The sequence below is a fragment of the Stenella coeruleoalba genome (genome assembly GCF_951394435.1).
Source record: "Stenella coeruleoalba genome assembly, chromosome: 20".
NCBI classification, from domain to species: domain Eukaryota; kingdom Metazoa; phylum Chordata; class Mammalia; order Artiodactyla; family Delphinidae; genus Stenella; species Stenella coeruleoalba.
The window spans coordinates 45,255,836-45,273,251 of NC_137166.1; the positions used below are offsets into that span (position 1 = coordinate 45,255,836).

The window sequence follows — 17,416 nt, forward strand, 5'->3', positions numbered from 1 at the left end:
GAGACTCGTTTACAAGGGGGGACACGCCTGGATCGGGGGAGACCCCCCCAAACCCACCACCTCCCCCACTTGCAGTCTCAATTTCCCTTTTTTTTTAAACCCGAACAACAAACACACACAACCACAAGAAACAACCACGCCCCCTCGCGACCCGAAAATGGCCAGCGAGGGTGGCAGGGGGCAGCCCGGCCTGGCCGGTAGGGAATCGGGGCGGGGGGAGGAGGAAAATCTAGTCCGTTGCAGAGTCTGTGCTTCTCATTCCAGCAGGCGCTGGGCAGGGGCCCGCCTTGCCAAGGCAGGCACGGAGTGGGCTCGGGGCGGGGCTCTCGGGGAGGGAGCAGGAACGGAGTTCAAAACCGTGGTTCACATCATGCAGTATCCACAGTGGGCACCGAGAGGGCGGGGGTGGACACCACACCCTCCTGCCCTGGGCACAAGGGGGGAATGGCGCCCACCTTGGGTGGGGAGGTGGGAGAGCTGCAACGCCAGGGACTTGGGGGGAGGAGCCGCCAGGCAGGAAACTGGCGTAGACTGGTGCCCAGTAGATGCGCTCAGCAGTGCCCCCTCCACCCAGCCAGACCTTATAGGACTCTTTGTTATATATTAATTTCTTTTTTTTTTTAACTTTTTGACTTTTTCTTTAGAAAAAGGCTTTGTCCGTGCCCCCAGCTGGCATCCACCACCCCTCGTGCCCGCCCAGAGGCGGGGTATGGCTTTGAGGGGAGCAGAAGCCCCTGGTGCCCATTTGCGAAGGGGTGAGGCAGGAAGGAGGAAGGGAGAGGACCCTGCTGGGCCCACCAACCCACAGGGCAAACATTCCACTTGCACAGAGGGGAGGGGTGACCCAGCCCCCTCTCAGGCTCCCCCCACCCCCGGCCCCTTCCACTGTGGGGCATTAAGGATGGGGAGAGACTGGAGGAGCTCCAAGAGGCAGGTAGGCAAGCATCACCCCAGAGGTCCAGGTGAGCCAGAGCCAGGCCTAGGTGAGGGTGATGTAGGCAGAGGCCTTCTCTTTCAGGTGCCGAAGACAGAGGTGACAACTCCAGCTCCCTGTGGCGCGGCCGGAGGACAGGGAGTTAGGCCCAGGTCTGGGCAGGGCTGCCCCGACCCCCTCCCACCCAGCGGACAGCAGGACAACCACTGTCCAACACCCCACCCCCGTGTCCGGCCCTCCTCTTCTCTCACCTTCCGGGGGCTCCGCCATGGGGGGACTCAGGCAGTACATGTGGTAACCCCGATCGCAGTCGTCACAAAACAGCAGCTGGTCCTGGGAGGTGAGACCCGCCCAGCTGGCACCCTGGGGGCACGGGCACCAGAAACCGGGGTGGGGGGCGGGGGCAGGGGCCAGGTCAAAGGGGCTGGGGGAGGCGGTCCCTTGCAAGACAAAGGGCTCTGAGAAGGTCATCTTTGCAAAACCCTACTGGGCGACGAGCAAAACACCCCTGAGGACTGTCGGTTTGCAGTTTGTAGTTTAGGTTTTATAGGACTCTGTGGAACACTTAAAATGACACGAAGATGGTCTGGAAGTCATGGACGTGGGTTCAGGTCCCAGCCGTACCATTTTCCTGGCTGGGTGACCTTGGGCAAGTCTAGTCCCCTCTCTGAGCTCGGTTTCTTCTCTGTGAAGTGGGAACGAGATCACCTACCTCAGGGCAGTTGGAAGGAGTCAGAGAGTGAAGAGTATTAAGTGCCGGGCTCAATTAATGGACACTAACAATAATCATAATACAGGTTACTGGTGTTCACCAGGGAGGGGGCTCCAGGGAAAGGAGGCCGCCTGGGGGCATGTCCCGGGGAAGGGGGCACGTGGGCACTCACGTCGTTCTCCGAGGTGCCACACAGGCTGCAGGACTTGCACTCGATGCACTGCCAGCGGTAGGTCCGCACAGCTGCCGTCATGTTCACCGTGAACTGTAAACACGAGGGGTGTCCTGGGGGCCAAGGGGCAGGGATGCGGTTAGGGGTCATCGTGCCCCTGGTGGCTGCTGACCCCCGGGGAAGCAATGGCTCAGCCCCCATCCTTAGCTCACAAGGCCCACAGCCCGACCCCACCCAGCCCACGGTGCCCAGACCCTGTCCCGCAGGCAATGCTGCCCTGGCCACCAGTCTCCTACCCAGCCACCATGGCAACCACACTCTGCTCCCCAGGACACCATGGCAACCGCATTCCATTACCCACGGTGCCGTGGCAACCACTTTCTACCACCCACAGCACCGGGGCAGCCACATTCCGTTACCCACAGCAGAATGGCCAACCGGTTCCATTCCATTAACCGCAGTACGTGGCAACCACAGTCTCCCAGCCACGATGCCATGGCAACCGCCTTCCACAGAGGGGTCCCCACACCCTGGTTTTCCCTGCAACCCAAGCCCATTACACACGAAGCCCCAGCAACCACACTGTTACCCACATGACTCTGCAGGGTGCTAACCCACTGGTCAGCCCACCACCCCAGTACAGATGCGCAGCCACTACCCCAGGCCACGACAACCACCTTCCACTGCACCCAATCGCCATGACAACCATATTTCACTACCCATAATACCATGACAACCACAATTCATTAGCCACCGTGCTGAGGCAACCACCATCTATTACCCACAAGTCCACCTCGGGAAACCACAGTCTATTACCCACAGCTCCATGGCAATGGCAAGCACCCTCTGTGAGCCACAGCGCCCAGGCAGCGGCAATCCATGACTCGCTATCACAGCCCACTACCCACGATGTTTTGGCAACCATCTTTCACTGTTCCCCACGCCAGGTAAGCACATGCCGGTACCCACAGTGCCATGACTCCCGCATCCCATTGTTCCCAGAGCCTCCCTGACCCCGCTCAGTTTCCCACAATCCTCAGCAGTCGAGTCGGCTGTTTAGCCTCAGTGCCCCTGGGATGCTCTGCATACCCCACCACCAGTCCTCTCCCTCCTCTGCCTTCTCTCCTCCAGATCTGGACTCCTGGAGTCCTCTCCACCGCGGCCCCCAGAAACCTCAGGTGGGGGCATCACCTGATCGCCCACAGTCGGCACAGGAGATGAGGTCCTCGGGACACCCCGTCTTCTTGGAGCCACCCAGGCAGAAGTCACAGTAGCCGTTGGGGATGACAGTGCCATCAGGCGCCTTCTTGGCTGAAAGAGAGCAGGCAAGGGTTGGCATGGGAGGCAGGGACACCCAGTCAAAGGCTGCTGCAGAAGTAGGGGCAGAGGGAGGCGTCCCTACCTGTGTGTTTCCTCTGTGCCTCAGGGACCCAGGCCAATTCTTTGTAAAACTCTGGGGATGGGGGGAGAGAAAGAGGGGCTCTCACCATAGGCAAAGCTCCACCCTGCCCCCAGCCTCAGCCAAAGGGGTGGACCCCTTCTCCAGGCATGGAGGAGGTGGGGGGAGGGAGCAGCTACCCCAAGCTGTGGCCAGTAGCAAAAGAGAGCTGGGGGAGCCCAAATAATTCTCATCAGGACCCCCCCAACTCCTTGAGGGCAACTGATACATCCTCTTTATTAGGTAAAAACCTGGCAGATGCAGCTTTAGGAAGAACCCCCTGCTTCCCCGCCCATACACACTTCTACCAGACAGCCCCCCCAACTAAGCCCCGACTAAACAACAATTAGGTGGACACCACGGGCTGAGATCTGGTATGGAAACAGACATTCGGAAGGAAAATTCTGAACACAGAGGTGCCTCGGTGTGTGGTGGGGATGGGATGAAGAGACTGCCCTCTCCCACCGAGGGGTGGGTGGAAAGATGGTTTTTCCACTGGCAGAGCCTCCCCCCCAAGCCTTCCCCCATCCCTCAGCTGTCAGGGTTGGCACCGGATTGGCATGGGCGGTCACCAAGGGTTCCCAGGCCACGGACCCTGCCCCTCGGCCAAAGCTTAGCAGAGAAGGGAGAAAGGGAGGCAGGGAGGGAGGGGAGTCATCTATCACCCCCCCTCCCCAAGCTCTAATTGAAACAATAAATCAGACCCAGAAATATTACGCCCGGCCAGGAGCGAGGGAGAGATGGTTGGTTGCCATGGCAACCTCAGAGCCAGCATCCCCCATGGTTGGTGGGGGGAGGGGACCGCTGAGCTGGAGATTTTCCAGAAATGTCTAATGTGCCCCCTCCCTCCCAGGCTCCTTAGCCCCCACTGCCAGGGCCCCTCACCACCCCACGCCCTGCCCGCCTGCTCACGTTTATGGTTGTTTTTCCGGTGGAAGGGCAGGGCGTGGCGTTCGGCGTTCTCCTCCCCCTCCTCCTCAGCCAGGTGGGTGTGGGTGTAGTGGTAGCTGAGCCCTGGCCGGTTCTTATACCGTTTCCCACAGACTGGAGAGTGAGCAGGAAGGGCCGGTCAGCCCTCCCAGCCCGCCTCTGCCCTGGCCTCCAGGATCACACCTCCACCCTCTGCCAGAGGCCTGAACATCCCCCAACCAGGGTCCAGAACAGAAGGGAGGGGGCCAGGAGGGGAGAGGTCTCTGGGCCCCACTCTCTCTCTCTTCCCCCCTCTTCAGAAAGACTCACTATCACAGACATACGGCTTGTCTCGGTCCTCCAGGGAAGCGGTGTCCTGGCGTTTCCGGAGACCCCCGATGCCATATGCCTAGGGGAAAAGGCATGAGTGAGGGGCCAAGAAAGGGAGGGAACTAAGAGAATTTTCATCATTTGGGCCTGAAAGTCAAATCGCAGCTCTGCCACTTCCTAGCTGTGGGCCTTGAGTAACTCCCTTGATCTCTCCAAGGTTCAGTTTCCTCATCCGTGACACAGGTATGAAGCTAGTTCTAACCCACTGTACAATCTCTGTTCTGCAAATGGTTTAATAGACCCAAGCCTCAATTTCCTCATCTGTAAAATGGGTATAAAAATCCCCTATCCCTTCAGGCTGCTCTGCGGATTAAATGAGGTCAAACTGGGGCAGGGTCTGAACATTGTACATACTCAGTAAATGGGATCTGCATTGAGCGGAGGAGTGATGGAGAGAAACTCTGGAGCGATACCTTTCCTTTGGCCCTGTTCTTCCTCCTGGGAATGTCATCCTCCAAGTCTTCCACTTCAAGATCATGTGGAAACTCCAGCAGCTGCTGTTTCTGGGCACCAGGAGAAGGGAGATTGGGGTTAAGAAAATGGGGTATTGTTCTGCTTTGCGGGTGGGGTGGCTCTGGGCGGACCGGAGACTGGGGGTGTCAGGGCAAGTCAGGAGGTCTTCCAAAAAAGAGATGACGTGTGGAAGAATAGAGACTTAGGATGCCCAAAGGCCCTAGGGAGCCAGGGGAGATTTCAGAGCAGGAGCAGGATGGGCCGGGGCAGGAGACAGGGGTGGGTGAGAGGGCAGCTGTGGCCCCTGGCGGGGGGGTGGGGGTATCCTACCTGGCAGTCCATAATGGTCTCCTCCTCCTTCAGCTCTATCTTCTTCTCCCCTGTCTCAGCACACAGTAGAGCCTCAAGGACCGGCCCTTCTGGGAGGCCGCCCTCCTTCTTCAATGGCGCCTCACAGTCTGGGGACAAGGGAGGAGGGTGTCAAGTGGAGAACTTGTTCCTGGAGGACTCCTCAAACTGCCCAGATTGGAGAATCATGCTCTTTGCTAGAGGGAAGAGGCTTGCCCACACTCAACCAGCAATAGACTCAAAGATTCAACCATACACCCTTCCAACAATACTTCCATACATCCTTTCCAAGGATGCCCAGACCCTGGGGAAGACACAGCCAGACCCTCAGAGCCACTTGGACACACTCAAGGGGAGACATGCCCAGACCCTCCTATATAACTACATACATACCTGTAGGAGACCCCACCCAGACCCTCACACCTGGAAAGAGCAGACACTCAAACAGGACACACATGGACATACACAGAGGAGATACACACAGGTCATCTGAGACAGCCAGACACACAAAGGAAGAGATACACCCAGACACTCAGATATCCCCAGACCCATGGAGGAGACATATCCAGACCCCTGGGTGTACTGGCACTCCCAGCAACACTACAAAAGAGAACATTAGACCACCAGATATACCCAGACCACATGGGGAAGACACGGCCAGACCCTAGCAAACACCTGAACATACTTAGGGGAGATAGAGACACACCTAGAGAGAGTCACTCAGGTGGATACACATACACACAGGAGATAGAGACAGTCCCTCCAATACACCTGGACCCACACAGATCCTTGGATATACCTGGACAGGGGAAGAGAAACAGCCAGTGACTCTAATAGTACTGGACACATTCAAGAAGTGATAAAACCAGACACTCATAGGGCAGCGCACGTGCAGAAATACATCTAATACACCAGACAGACACTCAGGGAAGAGATTCTCCCAGACATTCCAAAGCATCTGGCGCTCAAAGGAAGAGAGAGCCGGACCCCCTGATACACCCACATCAGGAGCCGCTGGACACTCTGATAGACCAGCCACACACAAGAGGAAACAAACCTTCTAATACACTTGGAAACACCTGAAAAAAGACACAGACACTGAGATACACTCTATTACAAAGGGAAAGAGTTACAACCTGACACTCTGATACATCCAGACACACTCAGACATCCACAGGAAGCAATACAGTCAGATACTCTGATACATCCCAGCTCACAAGGGAAGAGATACAGAGACTGGATACACCTGGACACACATAACAGATACCACTCTGTCCTGAACTACGCCTGGGCCCAAGTAGGATAAGATACAGTCCAAAGCTCAGTCACTCAGGGAAAACTGGAGAATCTCTGGACGACACCCAGACACACAACGGCAGACACAGCCAGCCACTCAGACACTGGCTAGGAGGGAAATAAGGGCGAATGCTCAGACGCACACCGGCATCACCACACACTTATCAGCGTGTGCTGTGGGCACCCACTGGGGCCACCGAAGGCACAGGACGGAGCTCCACCCACCAATCTTATACTCGCAGGGCCGTAGTCTGGGGTCTTCCAGGATGTTGAGTCTCCGTTTCTTTCTCCAACAGCGGGCGGGGTACGTGTAAATCTGTCCCGGGGCCAAACCTGGAGTGAGAAGGGCGGTAAGAACGCGGCCGCGAAGCCACCGCCCCGCCCCACCCCCAACCTCCCAGCCGTACCCGGGCCGCGGTGGGTCTTCTCCATCCAGATGTAGCAGTTGTTCTGGGCCACGCCGGTCTGCGAGTCGAGGAACGGCAGGCGCAGGCTGCGCTCGGCGCACAGGCGCGCGTTGTAGCTGCGGCAGTGCTCGATGGCTTCTCGGTAGAAGTCCTCGCCTAGGCTGCGAGGGGCGGGTGGGCGGGCGGGCGGCTGTCAGCAAGGGCAGGCGCACCGGGTCGCCCGGCACCCCTCCCCCAGCCCGCCCGTGGGGAATGGGTGGGCCGACTCCTCCAACCTCACCTCTCCCCCGCTGTCGTCGCTCCTGGACCCAGGAGCCCCCAACCCGGACTCAAGCAGGCCTTGAGCCAAGGAGTGGATACACACAGTATAGAAACAGATAAAAATACACCGGAACCCATCCATACAGGCACATATCCAAATACACAACACAAACAAGTCGCACATAGTCACACAGGATTCACACACAAAGAGAGACATATCCCAAGACTCACAAAGGAGAAACAGACACATCTCACATATGTGCTCCCACAAATATCTACTGAAAAACACAAGTATCTCAAGTCCCATAGTGTAGAAGCAGACAGATCACACACGTATACATGCACAAATATATATCACATATCCGAAGACACACAACATAAACAATCACCCACACAAAGACACACAACATGCAAACAGATGACACACCACACACAGACACATCCACTTACTCATCCATCCGAAGACACACACAGATACACAAATGTTAAAAAAGAAAAAATGTTAAAAACAAACTACCCACATATGCACTTACACGCATATCCAAAGACACAACACAAATCACACACACACACACAATCCAGATACACTATACAAAGAAATCACACAGATTCACACAGGATACACACACACATTCACGAAGATACACAATATAGAAACCAACATCTAAAATCCCACATACTCAAACACACAAAGATACACACATACACAACATAGAAACGGACAAATCCACCCATAGTCACACAAAAATTTGCACATAAATACATGCATACCTACATATCCAAAGACACAGAACATAAATGATGCAGAGTTTCAAAGGATATGTACACACACTCAAAGACCAAAATATCCAAAGACACCTAGTGTAGAATGTGAAAGAAATTAAATGCATATCCACACACATATCCAAAAAAAACCCAGAACCCGAACAAGTGACACACACTCCACAACCCAAGACAAAGGTAGTGTGGGCTTCACTCAAGTTTACCAAGGCCCCCGGGTCCCCGGGCCATTTCACCCTCTCCCCAACTCCGGGGGTCGCAGGGCGGGACATGACCCCCTTTCCCGAAGAGGGCGCCAATAGGGCTCCGAGTTCCCCATACTCCGCGCTCCTCCAGGAGCAGCGCGTCGGACACGGTTCTTGCCAGAGACCCACAGTCACACACATTCGCAACCCCGCGCAGCCCGGCCCACGGTGACAGCCCCCCAGACACCCCATCGGCCCCACCCCCAGCCGCCGCACACACACACACACACACACGCCCGCGCAGACCCGCTCGAGCGCCCTCCCCTGCCTCCCGCCGGCCCGCAGCACCTCAGGGGGCCGGGGATGACCGTGGCCATCTTGCTCCCAGGGTCCTGCCCCCAGCAGGTCCCCGCCGGGCCGGTCCTCCCAGCGCTCGGGCGGGCGCTGAGGCCGCCCATCCATTCATTCCCGGGGGGCGGGAGCACCGGGACCACAGCCAATCAGGGTGGCGGGGTGGGCCCACCCGGGCCATGCCGGGAGTGGTAGTTCTCCCCGCCCGGGGCTGGCGGGACCCCGCAGAGAAGCGGGTCAGAGGTGGGGCCGGAGGCACGCACAACCACTCCCGCGCGCTCACTCATGCACACCTCTCGAGTCTCACACATGGGCCTACACTCAACCATGCACACCTGGACTCGCACACACCCACACGCGGCAGCTTACACACACATTCACACGTATACTCACAGCGTCCCACGCAGACTCACGCACACTCCCTCTCCCACACCTTCGCACAGACTCACATACATTTACACTCACACAAACACTTCAGTGCCAGGAGATTTAGAGACACCTTACAGGTGCCCACACGAACGTCCCACCAACGCGTGGCTCACCGACACCTCCCCCTCCCCCTAGTCCCTCGTAGCTCGGGAGAATCCTCTCCGGCCCCCCTCGGAGCTGCCTCTCTCACAAGGACCCCGCCCTACTCAACCCCTTCCCAGGCCTGACAGCTGCTGTGCTAGTTAGGAGATATAGCCACACCTCCTAGGTTCAAATCCTGGCTCTGCCACTTGGTGGCCATGTGACCTTGGGCAAATGACTTAACCTTTCTGGCCTCAGTTTCCTCATCTGTAAAATGCAGATGATGGCTCATGGGATTATTGTGAGGATTAAATGAGTAAGCATGGGTAAAGTGTTTTAAAAGGTACCTGGCAAGTAGTAGGTGTTCAATAAATTCATTCATTCCACAAAGAGGACCTGGTATGTACTAAGATGTAAGATGGTGATAGCTAACCATTATTAGAAAGAATAATGCTGGGCACATAATAGATGCTTAATAAATATTTGTTGAATAGAAATATCCTGAGTAGCCACCATGTGCCAGGCACAGTTCTTTAACAGAGATTAACTCACTTGATCCTCATCCTGACCCTCTGGGGTGATATTATCACTACCCCCATTTTCCAGATGAGGAGGTGAAGTCACATGCCCTCAGCTCCTGGTGGCTGTTTGAAGGTGGGACTAAGAGAAGGATTCACTCACCCAGATGTCTGTACCCAAGTGGTCACCTCCTTTCTCCCACTGTCACCCACACTGACTCTACCCTAAGGGATGCTCAGAGAGGGAGCTGACCTACCGAGTCACAACGATCACCAAGTCCCATGCGCACACACCTGGAACACACCCTGCCCCCCAACCCCCGGCCCCCATCCAAAGTTCGTGTTCAAGTTTGAGCCCTTGCATGGATGAAAACGCCCACCAATGTCCTTGTCCACCAGGGGGCTCTCCAGCAGACAGAAGAGGCATAAGAGCCTTCACCTCCTCTTTTGTCACTCGACACCCCCACCTACACCCTGGTGAGAGAGACCCCCTCAGGGTCTTCCACACTCATGGTCAGTTCTGGACACACACACACGCACACACACACACACACACACACACACACATACACACACACACCTCTAGTCTTAGACCCCTTCTACAGGCTCTTCCCCATCTCCCCCAGGTAAGGCCTTGACCTCCCCCTTCCCAAACCCAAACAGCAGGGAGTGGGTCTCTGCTTCACATCTGGCCTAGAGCAGATGGCAAGGGGAGTAAGTCCTGACACTCACTCTGGCCTCCAGGTCCCTACAGTGGCCACCCCACATCTCAGCCACGGTAAGCCCTGCCCCACTCCTCCCAACAGGCCAGCTCAGCTCAGAGTGCCCTTGCCACCTTCATCTCTCACCTTCCACCACCCTCACAGATCTTCCAGTATGCCCTTACACTTTCCCCCCACACCTCTAGCCTCAGACACCCCGCTCACTCCTGCCCCACCCCAGAACCTGTGCATCAGTTTCGGTCAGCTTGGAGCCTGACTGTAGAACACTCCATCACTTCCCTGGACGCCCTTGTCCACCAGCACAATTTGACCCGCAGCTGACATTTGGAGAGGGGTCTCCCTTCCCTTCCTTACCCCTAGTCACCTTCAGAGACCCCTCTCCCACACTTGAGCTCCCCTGCCCAAACAATCCTCCTGTCCCCATCCCCCAGTGCCCTGTGTGGAAGCTGGACCACAAATGAAATCAGTATTGATACTACCAATAATAATCACTACATTCAGTCAGTGTCAGGCTCAGTACCAAGCGCTTTACAAACATCACAGAAGCACCATGAGGTAATAAGAGCTGTTATGATTCCCCAATTCACAGGTGGTAACACTGAGGCTCGGGGCGGGTGGGGAGGGCAGGAAATTAGTGCTCAAGATGGGGTTTGAATGATGCAGGCAGTCAGAACTGAGAGCAGCACCCTCCACCTCCCACTCCCAAGGGGACCTGACTCGCATTCTCTCAGGAACCAGTCCCTGCCCTCACCCCTGCAGACCCCTAGGAAGGTGAGAGCAAAGAAGGGTGCTGGCGCTCCCACCCCCAAGCTTACTCTAGCCTTCATGTCCCTGCAATGGCTGCCCCATACCTCCTCCAAGAGGTCTGGGCCAGGGTCAGAGTGAGGATGTCTGGATACCCACAGATCCACCGACCTGCACAGGAACCCCGTCCCAGCCACTTTGAGGGTGTCCCTCATAGGGGAGACAAGTGTGTGTGGAAGACTTAGAGTAAGAGGGAAACAGAAGTGTTGTCACCGTTACACACCGTTTCACACTGACCCCCAGCCCCGTACACGCCCTCCAAGCCCCCTTTGCCCACCGCCAAGCCACACTTGTAGGCGCGTGCCTGTAAGGTTCAGCCCCCTCCTCTCCCAACTCTCCCCCCCCCACACACCTGAAACCAGAAGCTACTGGGCGCCTTCGGTCCGGCCACCTGGCACAGCCTTTCTGGAGGGCGGGGGCGGGGGATGGGGGTGCCCCCGGGCCCCTCCCCCCCTCCACCACCACCCCCCGCATAAGTTGCTCAAGGTCAAGGTGGCGGGTGCCAGGGGTTGGGGGAAGGGTGGGGGAGGTCGCCCAGGCCCCTTTGTGCGGCGCCGCGGGCGTTCGCCCTCCTCCTCCTCCCCACCAGGCCGGGGAGGAGGGGGAGGGGAGTGCCGCGCACGCCAACCCGGGAGGGAGAGCGGGAGCGGCCGCGCGCCTGTCACTCCCAGTCCGCCGTCACCGCCTGGGGAAGGGGGGTGGGGAGCGCTGGGACCCAGGAGTTCGGGATCCCGAGGAGGGAGCGAGAGAGATGGAGAGAGAGGGAAGAAGAGAGGTGGAGAGAGCGAGGGATGTCTAGGAGAGGTGAGGGCTGGAAGAGAGCTAGGTTTGAACCCAGGCGTCCAGGATCCCAGCCAGTGGGCCCGGGAGGAAGCTAACACTCGGAGGAGGGACGCGGACAGGGAGAAAGGGAGGGAATCCCCGGAGGCTGAGGGTGCTCCCAGCACCCTCTCCCGAGGCATCTAGTCCCCAAGGAGATGAGAGATGCTCTCGTTAGATGTGTACGGGAGGAGAGAGGGAGGGATCCCACGGTCTAAGCTGAACGGGGCGTCGGGGCTTTAGGTCCTGAAGACCCGGGAAGGGAAACAGCAGGGATCTAATCGGGGACCCCCGACGTCTAAGCTCCCACCCTGCGGTCGCGCGGACCGAGGTCCCCGAGATGGGGGGGGGGGAAGAGAGAAAGATGCTTTGATGAGGGGAAAGGATGGTGGAGACCCCGGAGACTGAGGTCTGGACTTAGGCGTACGTACTCCCAGCCCCATGCAGGGGCAGGCCCGGCGCCCCCAGAGACTCGGAGGAGGAGAGAGGGAGGAGGAGGAGAGGGAAGCCCCTACCCCCACTCTGGGTGGGGAAACGGCCTCCGCCACCCCCCAGCTCGCGCCACATTCCTTCACTGACAGCGACAAAGAAGAGGCGCCCCCGCGACCCCCGAGGGGCTCCCGCCCCCAGCCCCAGGGGGCGACAGGGGGTGGCGGGCCCCCCCAGGGGAGGGGGGCGCAAACTGGGGGCCCACATTCAACTGCCATCCGCCCACGGCGTCCCCCTCCCCAGCGAGGGCGGGGGAAGGGTTCGGGTAGGGGGCGGGATGGAGGGACGTGGACGGCGGGGACACTCACGACTTGAGCGGGTTCTGAATGGCGGTGGCCATGGCCCGCTCGGCTGGGCCGCCTCCGGCCCGGGGCGCCGCTGCCGCCGCGCGCGGGCCCAGCCCGGCCTGCGCCGCCCGCTCTGCCGCCCAGCGCGCTACGATTTCATTCATTCTTGGGGCTGCGGCGCGAGCGGAGCGGGGCGGGCAGGGGGCGGGGCTCGGCCAATCCCCTCACCTCCCGGCGCACGACGGGACGTGGAGTCTAGGGGCGCTCGGCGGCGCCCGAGGGCGCCCCTGTCCGGACTACACGTCCCAGGGGGCGTCGGGAGGACCGCACGCCCATTGGCTACTGGGGATACAGGGCGGGGCTGGGATCGCCCCAAGGCATCCTTTCCCCTCCCTGGGGGTGCTCCATCCCCAGCTCGGGTTCTCCATCCTCCAGGCACCGCGTGCGCGCAGGAGAAGGTGGTCCCTGGCTTCTGGGTCTCCCCTGGGTGTGTGGATGACCCCAGGGTCTGTCGTGTATTCTTGCCTTTGCCTACTTGTCTGGGTGCCTCTTCTGTGTAAGCCAGTCTGTAAACAAGCACAGGGGTTAATCAATGCCTTTGTTCATTTATTAAGTGCCTGCTATGTGCCAGGCACTCTTCTAGACACTGGGGATACCGCGTGACCAACAGGCAAAGTTGCTGCCCTCAAGGAGCTGACCTTTTAGTGGAGGAAAAAAGATGATAAACGAACAAATAAACTGATCATTTTAGAGAGTGATAAGTATTATAAAGAAAGTGGCTGCTCTGAGGAGGTGACATTTGAGCTGAGACCCGAGAAGCTGCCACCGTGCAATGGGAGGGGAAGGAGGAAAAGCTTGGCAAGTTCAAAGATCAGTGGGAAAGCTAGTGTAATGAGCAGAGTGAGTGGGGGGAGGCGGGGAGGGAGACAATATTAGGGAGACAGCAAGGATCCAGATTGTGTCGGGCCTTGTAGGCCATTATAAAGAAAACGGATTTTGTTCTAAGTGCAATCAGTCATCCTTGACTCTTCATTTTCACACACCCCCCAGACCCATCAGCAAATGCTGTTATCTCCACATTCACAAAATAGATCCAGAATCCACCCACTCTTCTCCCTTCACAGCCTCCATCCTGGTACTGCTCCACCCCCCCCCCGCCCCCACAGTCCATTTCTATTCTCTCCAGGGCAGCCAGAGTGAGCTGCTTGAAACAGCTGGCATCACAATGCGCTCCGGCTCAAAACCTCCAGTGGCTTCTTTCACACTTTTTAAAGAAATATTTATTGATCTATTTGGTCGCTCTGGTTCTTAGTTGCAGCAGGCGGGCTGCTTAGTTGCAGCTTGAGGGCTCTTCAGTGGTGACATGAGAATTCTTAGTTGAGGCATACATGGGAGATCTAGTTCCCTGACCAGGGATCAAACCCGGGTCCCCTGCATTGGGAGCACAGAGTCTTAACCACTGCAGCACCAGAGAAGTCCCTTCTTTCACACTTAGAAAAAAATTCGAAGTCTTTACTATGCCCTCTAGGCCCTACTCAAACCCGTTCCCAGGCCCCATCACACTTCTGATCTCACCGCCCTTCTTCCTTCCCTTGTCTAACTTTACTCCAGCCGCACTGGCCTCCTCCCTGTTCCTGGAACGTTCCACTCCCACTTCAGCCACAGGACCTTTGCACTTGCTGTTCTCACTGCCTAGAATGCTCCTCCCCCAGACACCTGCATGGCTCCAACTCTCACTTTATTCAGGTTTCTGAATGTCACCTTCTCAGAGACAACCTCAGCTAAGATGGCATCCCCCAGAATCTCTCTGTCCTCTTAAAAGCTTTCTCCTTCTCCCAACACTTACCATAACTCATCATCATGTTGTAGGCCTATTTAGTTAGTTGATTGAGTGTCTGTCTCCACTCCTTTGACTACCAGCTCTATGAGGCAGGGATTGTTGTTCATTCCACTGCTGTCTCCCCAGTGCTTAGAACAGGGCCTGAAAAATAGCAGGTGCTCAACAATTATTTGTTGAATAAATAAATGAATCAATTAGTCATTATCCTCCATGTCTCTCCCCACTGTCTGGCTCTGCAGAGTGCAAGCAGCAGGGAGAGAGAGTCATGCGGGCTCCAGGCTGTGCCTTCCCACACACTTGGACCATCTGAAGGGGACTTGGCGGGCGGGGGGCGGGGAGGGGTTGTATTAAGGAAACCTTCCCAGCAGAGGGTCTGGAGCTAAAGCTTCAAGGCAAAGAGAAGGGAGAGGTTAAGAGGCACATTCACTCATTTCTATAGAGTATCACTGTCCCCAGCCCGGTGTGGGCATGCTGGGGACACAGCAATGATGTGTCTGATGGCCCTGCCCCAGGCAAAGCCGTAAGCTCACAGTCCAGTGGGGTAAAAGACCCATCACCACACGATGACAGCCAAGGGTGGGGGAAGCCAGGGCAGACGGCAGGGCTGGGATAGAGGAGGTACTCGGGGCTATGGGAGCCCAGAGGAGGCTCCTAACCCAGCCTGGGGGTCACGGAGGGCTCCTTGAAGGAAGTTCCAGGAGAGTCTTTTCAAGTCCTGACCCCCTGACCTCTCCAGACACAGGGCAAGTCCCTGTTCTGACCTCTTGGGGCTCTGGGGTCTACCTGTCACCCAAGTCTTGGGAACAAACAATTGCCAACGTTTGTTCTCGTCTCCTAACCTGGAATGCAAAGGTTTGGCCACCAGAGGGCACTGTGGCCTCAGTCTTTGTCCAGACAGACTGTTCGTGAAGCCTCGGATCCTGGAGGGACATTGTGGGGCCAGTGGGACCAGCCAGTGGAGACACTGGTGCCCCCACTATGAGCTTCAGACCCTGCCCAGGACCTGGTCACCACGGTCTGAGTCCCTCCCCCCAGAGGCTCCTGTGGAATCAATAGACCCTCTCTGTCCCAGACCCCTGAGGGCCCAGCTTGGGCCTCCGAGGGAGACCCTTGCTAAGCCCCCCTGATCCCTCTCTTCCCCGCTATTCTTCAGAGGGTACAGCCCTCCCCTAAGCTGCCCTTGGGATGTTCAGACATGACCCTCAGAAGTCTCCTACCCAGATGAGGATACTGAGGTACAGAGGACGTGAGGCTGGGGGGAGGTGGTCACACAATACCAGGGCAACAACAATAACAATTAATAATAATAACAACAGTACATAAGGTCCCGTTGACTTAGCTCCTCCTGTGTGTCAGGATGGCTCCTGAGCTTTTCACAGGTCTTACGTCACGATCATACAGACCGCACTTAGGAAGCGGGACTCTCCACCTCAGAGTCAGACAAGGCAACTTGGGCTCATATAGACAATACCCCCGCCAAAAGTCCCCACCTGTCAAGGTGGGGAGAGCTGGGGCTTGAACCCCTGTCTCACTCAGAAGCTAAACCACAGGCCACCTCCCTGTGCTACTCTGAAGGGGGTTGCTGACTTCCTGTGTCAGAATCTGCTCAGGCCCTCCATGAAAATGCCATCCCTACCCACCCTCCCGCCCCCCAGTCCCAGGGATCCAGCATCCCTGAAGGCAGATCCCAGAACCCCAGGTCTCAGGAGGCAGCCCCCAAGTCTTTCTAATGACTGCAAAGCCCTGAGAATCGTGGTCTGTGTTTGGGCACAAAGGCAGAAAGAAGAAGCAAAATGCAATTGAAGGGATGGTTCTCGAGCTCTCAGGCGGGGAGGGGGGAGGGTATGGGTTTGCAACAGAGGCCTTAGAGTCGGTGGTGGAGTGTGGGCTCCGCAGGCCACCTTCCTGTCTCCCCGGTAGCGCTGCTGGAACTTTTTGGTACTCTGGTTTTCTCATCTGCAAAATGGGAGTAATGGTTCCAACCTCACAGGTTCGTGGTGAGGATGCTTTGGGCCCTTGCAGAGCCCTTAGTGCTTGGCACACTTCAGCACACAATAAATACTCTCTGTGATCCTCACATCATCATTGCCTGTGGCTGAACACCTACTGTGTGCCACTCCCGGGCTGACGGCTTTACATACATAATCTCAACAGCCCAGAGACGTGCGGTCCCTGCCTGGAGCTCACGAGGAAATCACGAAGTCTGGACTTGGACTCAGGTTTGCTGACCCAAAGCACCCTCTGTGCTGCCCTGATGGGCACTCTTACCTCTGCTGGGCACGGCGCTAACGTGTACACTCACGTGACCCTCGCAACAATCCTGAGACCGGGGATAAGGTGAGACCATGTCAGGTAGGACCATAAAACCCAGGGTAAGGAGTTTGGGTTTGATTCTGAGGGTAGGGGGGAGACAGTGGATCGTTTTCAGCATGATCTCCTCCTGTTTTTTTTTTTAATGTTTATTTATTTGGCTGCGTTGGGTCTTAGTGGCAGCACACGGGATCTTCGTTGCAGCATGTGGTGCGCGGGCTTCTCTCTAGGTGTGGCACGTGGGCATGTGGGACCAGGGATCGAACCTACGTCCCCTGCATTGGAAGACAGATTCTTAACCACTGAACCACCAGGGAAGTCCCCATCTCCTTCTGTTTTTAGAAAGATCCTCATGGCTGCAAGTGTGGACCAGACTGTGGGGACAAGGTAGGAGGCGGGAGACCTGGGAGGGGGCTGAGATGGCTGGGGTGGGAGGATGGGGCCAGGGTCGGGGCAAGAAGGGGATGAGAGGCAACAGAAT

General features: G+C 57.0%; 1 protein-coding gene across 11 annotated transcripts; it reads right to left on the bottom strand.

Moving 5' to 3' along the window:
- Window positions 1-979: 979 nt before the first annotated feature.
- DPF1 (double PHD fingers 1) lies at window positions 980-12,853 on the bottom strand (the record flags this gene model as incomplete). Of its 11 annotated transcripts, none has more annotated exons than XM_079908227.1 (12): window positions 980-1,050; window positions 1,186-1,297; window positions 1,819-1,931; window positions 3,010-3,129; window positions 3,221-3,271; window positions 4,169-4,300; window positions 4,496-4,574; window positions 4,969-5,058; window positions 5,339-5,466; window positions 6,878-6,985; window positions 7,060-7,220; window positions 12,807-12,853. In XM_079908227.1, the coding sequence occupies 12 exons, from the start codon at window positions 12,836-12,838 to the stop codon at window positions 980-982; spliced, it is 1,197 nt and encodes a 398-aa protein (XP_079764353.1). The 11 variants fall into 11 exon arrangements, with proteins under 11 accessions (XP_079764353.1, XP_079764358.1, XP_079764357.1 ...); XM_079908232.1 differs by having other exon boundaries at window positions 1,186-1,267; window positions 12,807-12,838; XM_079908231.1 differs by lacking the exon at window positions 12,807-12,853 and adding an exon at window positions 8,634-8,677 and having other exon boundaries at window positions 1,186-1,267.
- Window positions 12,854-17,416: the final 4,563 nt, after the last annotated feature.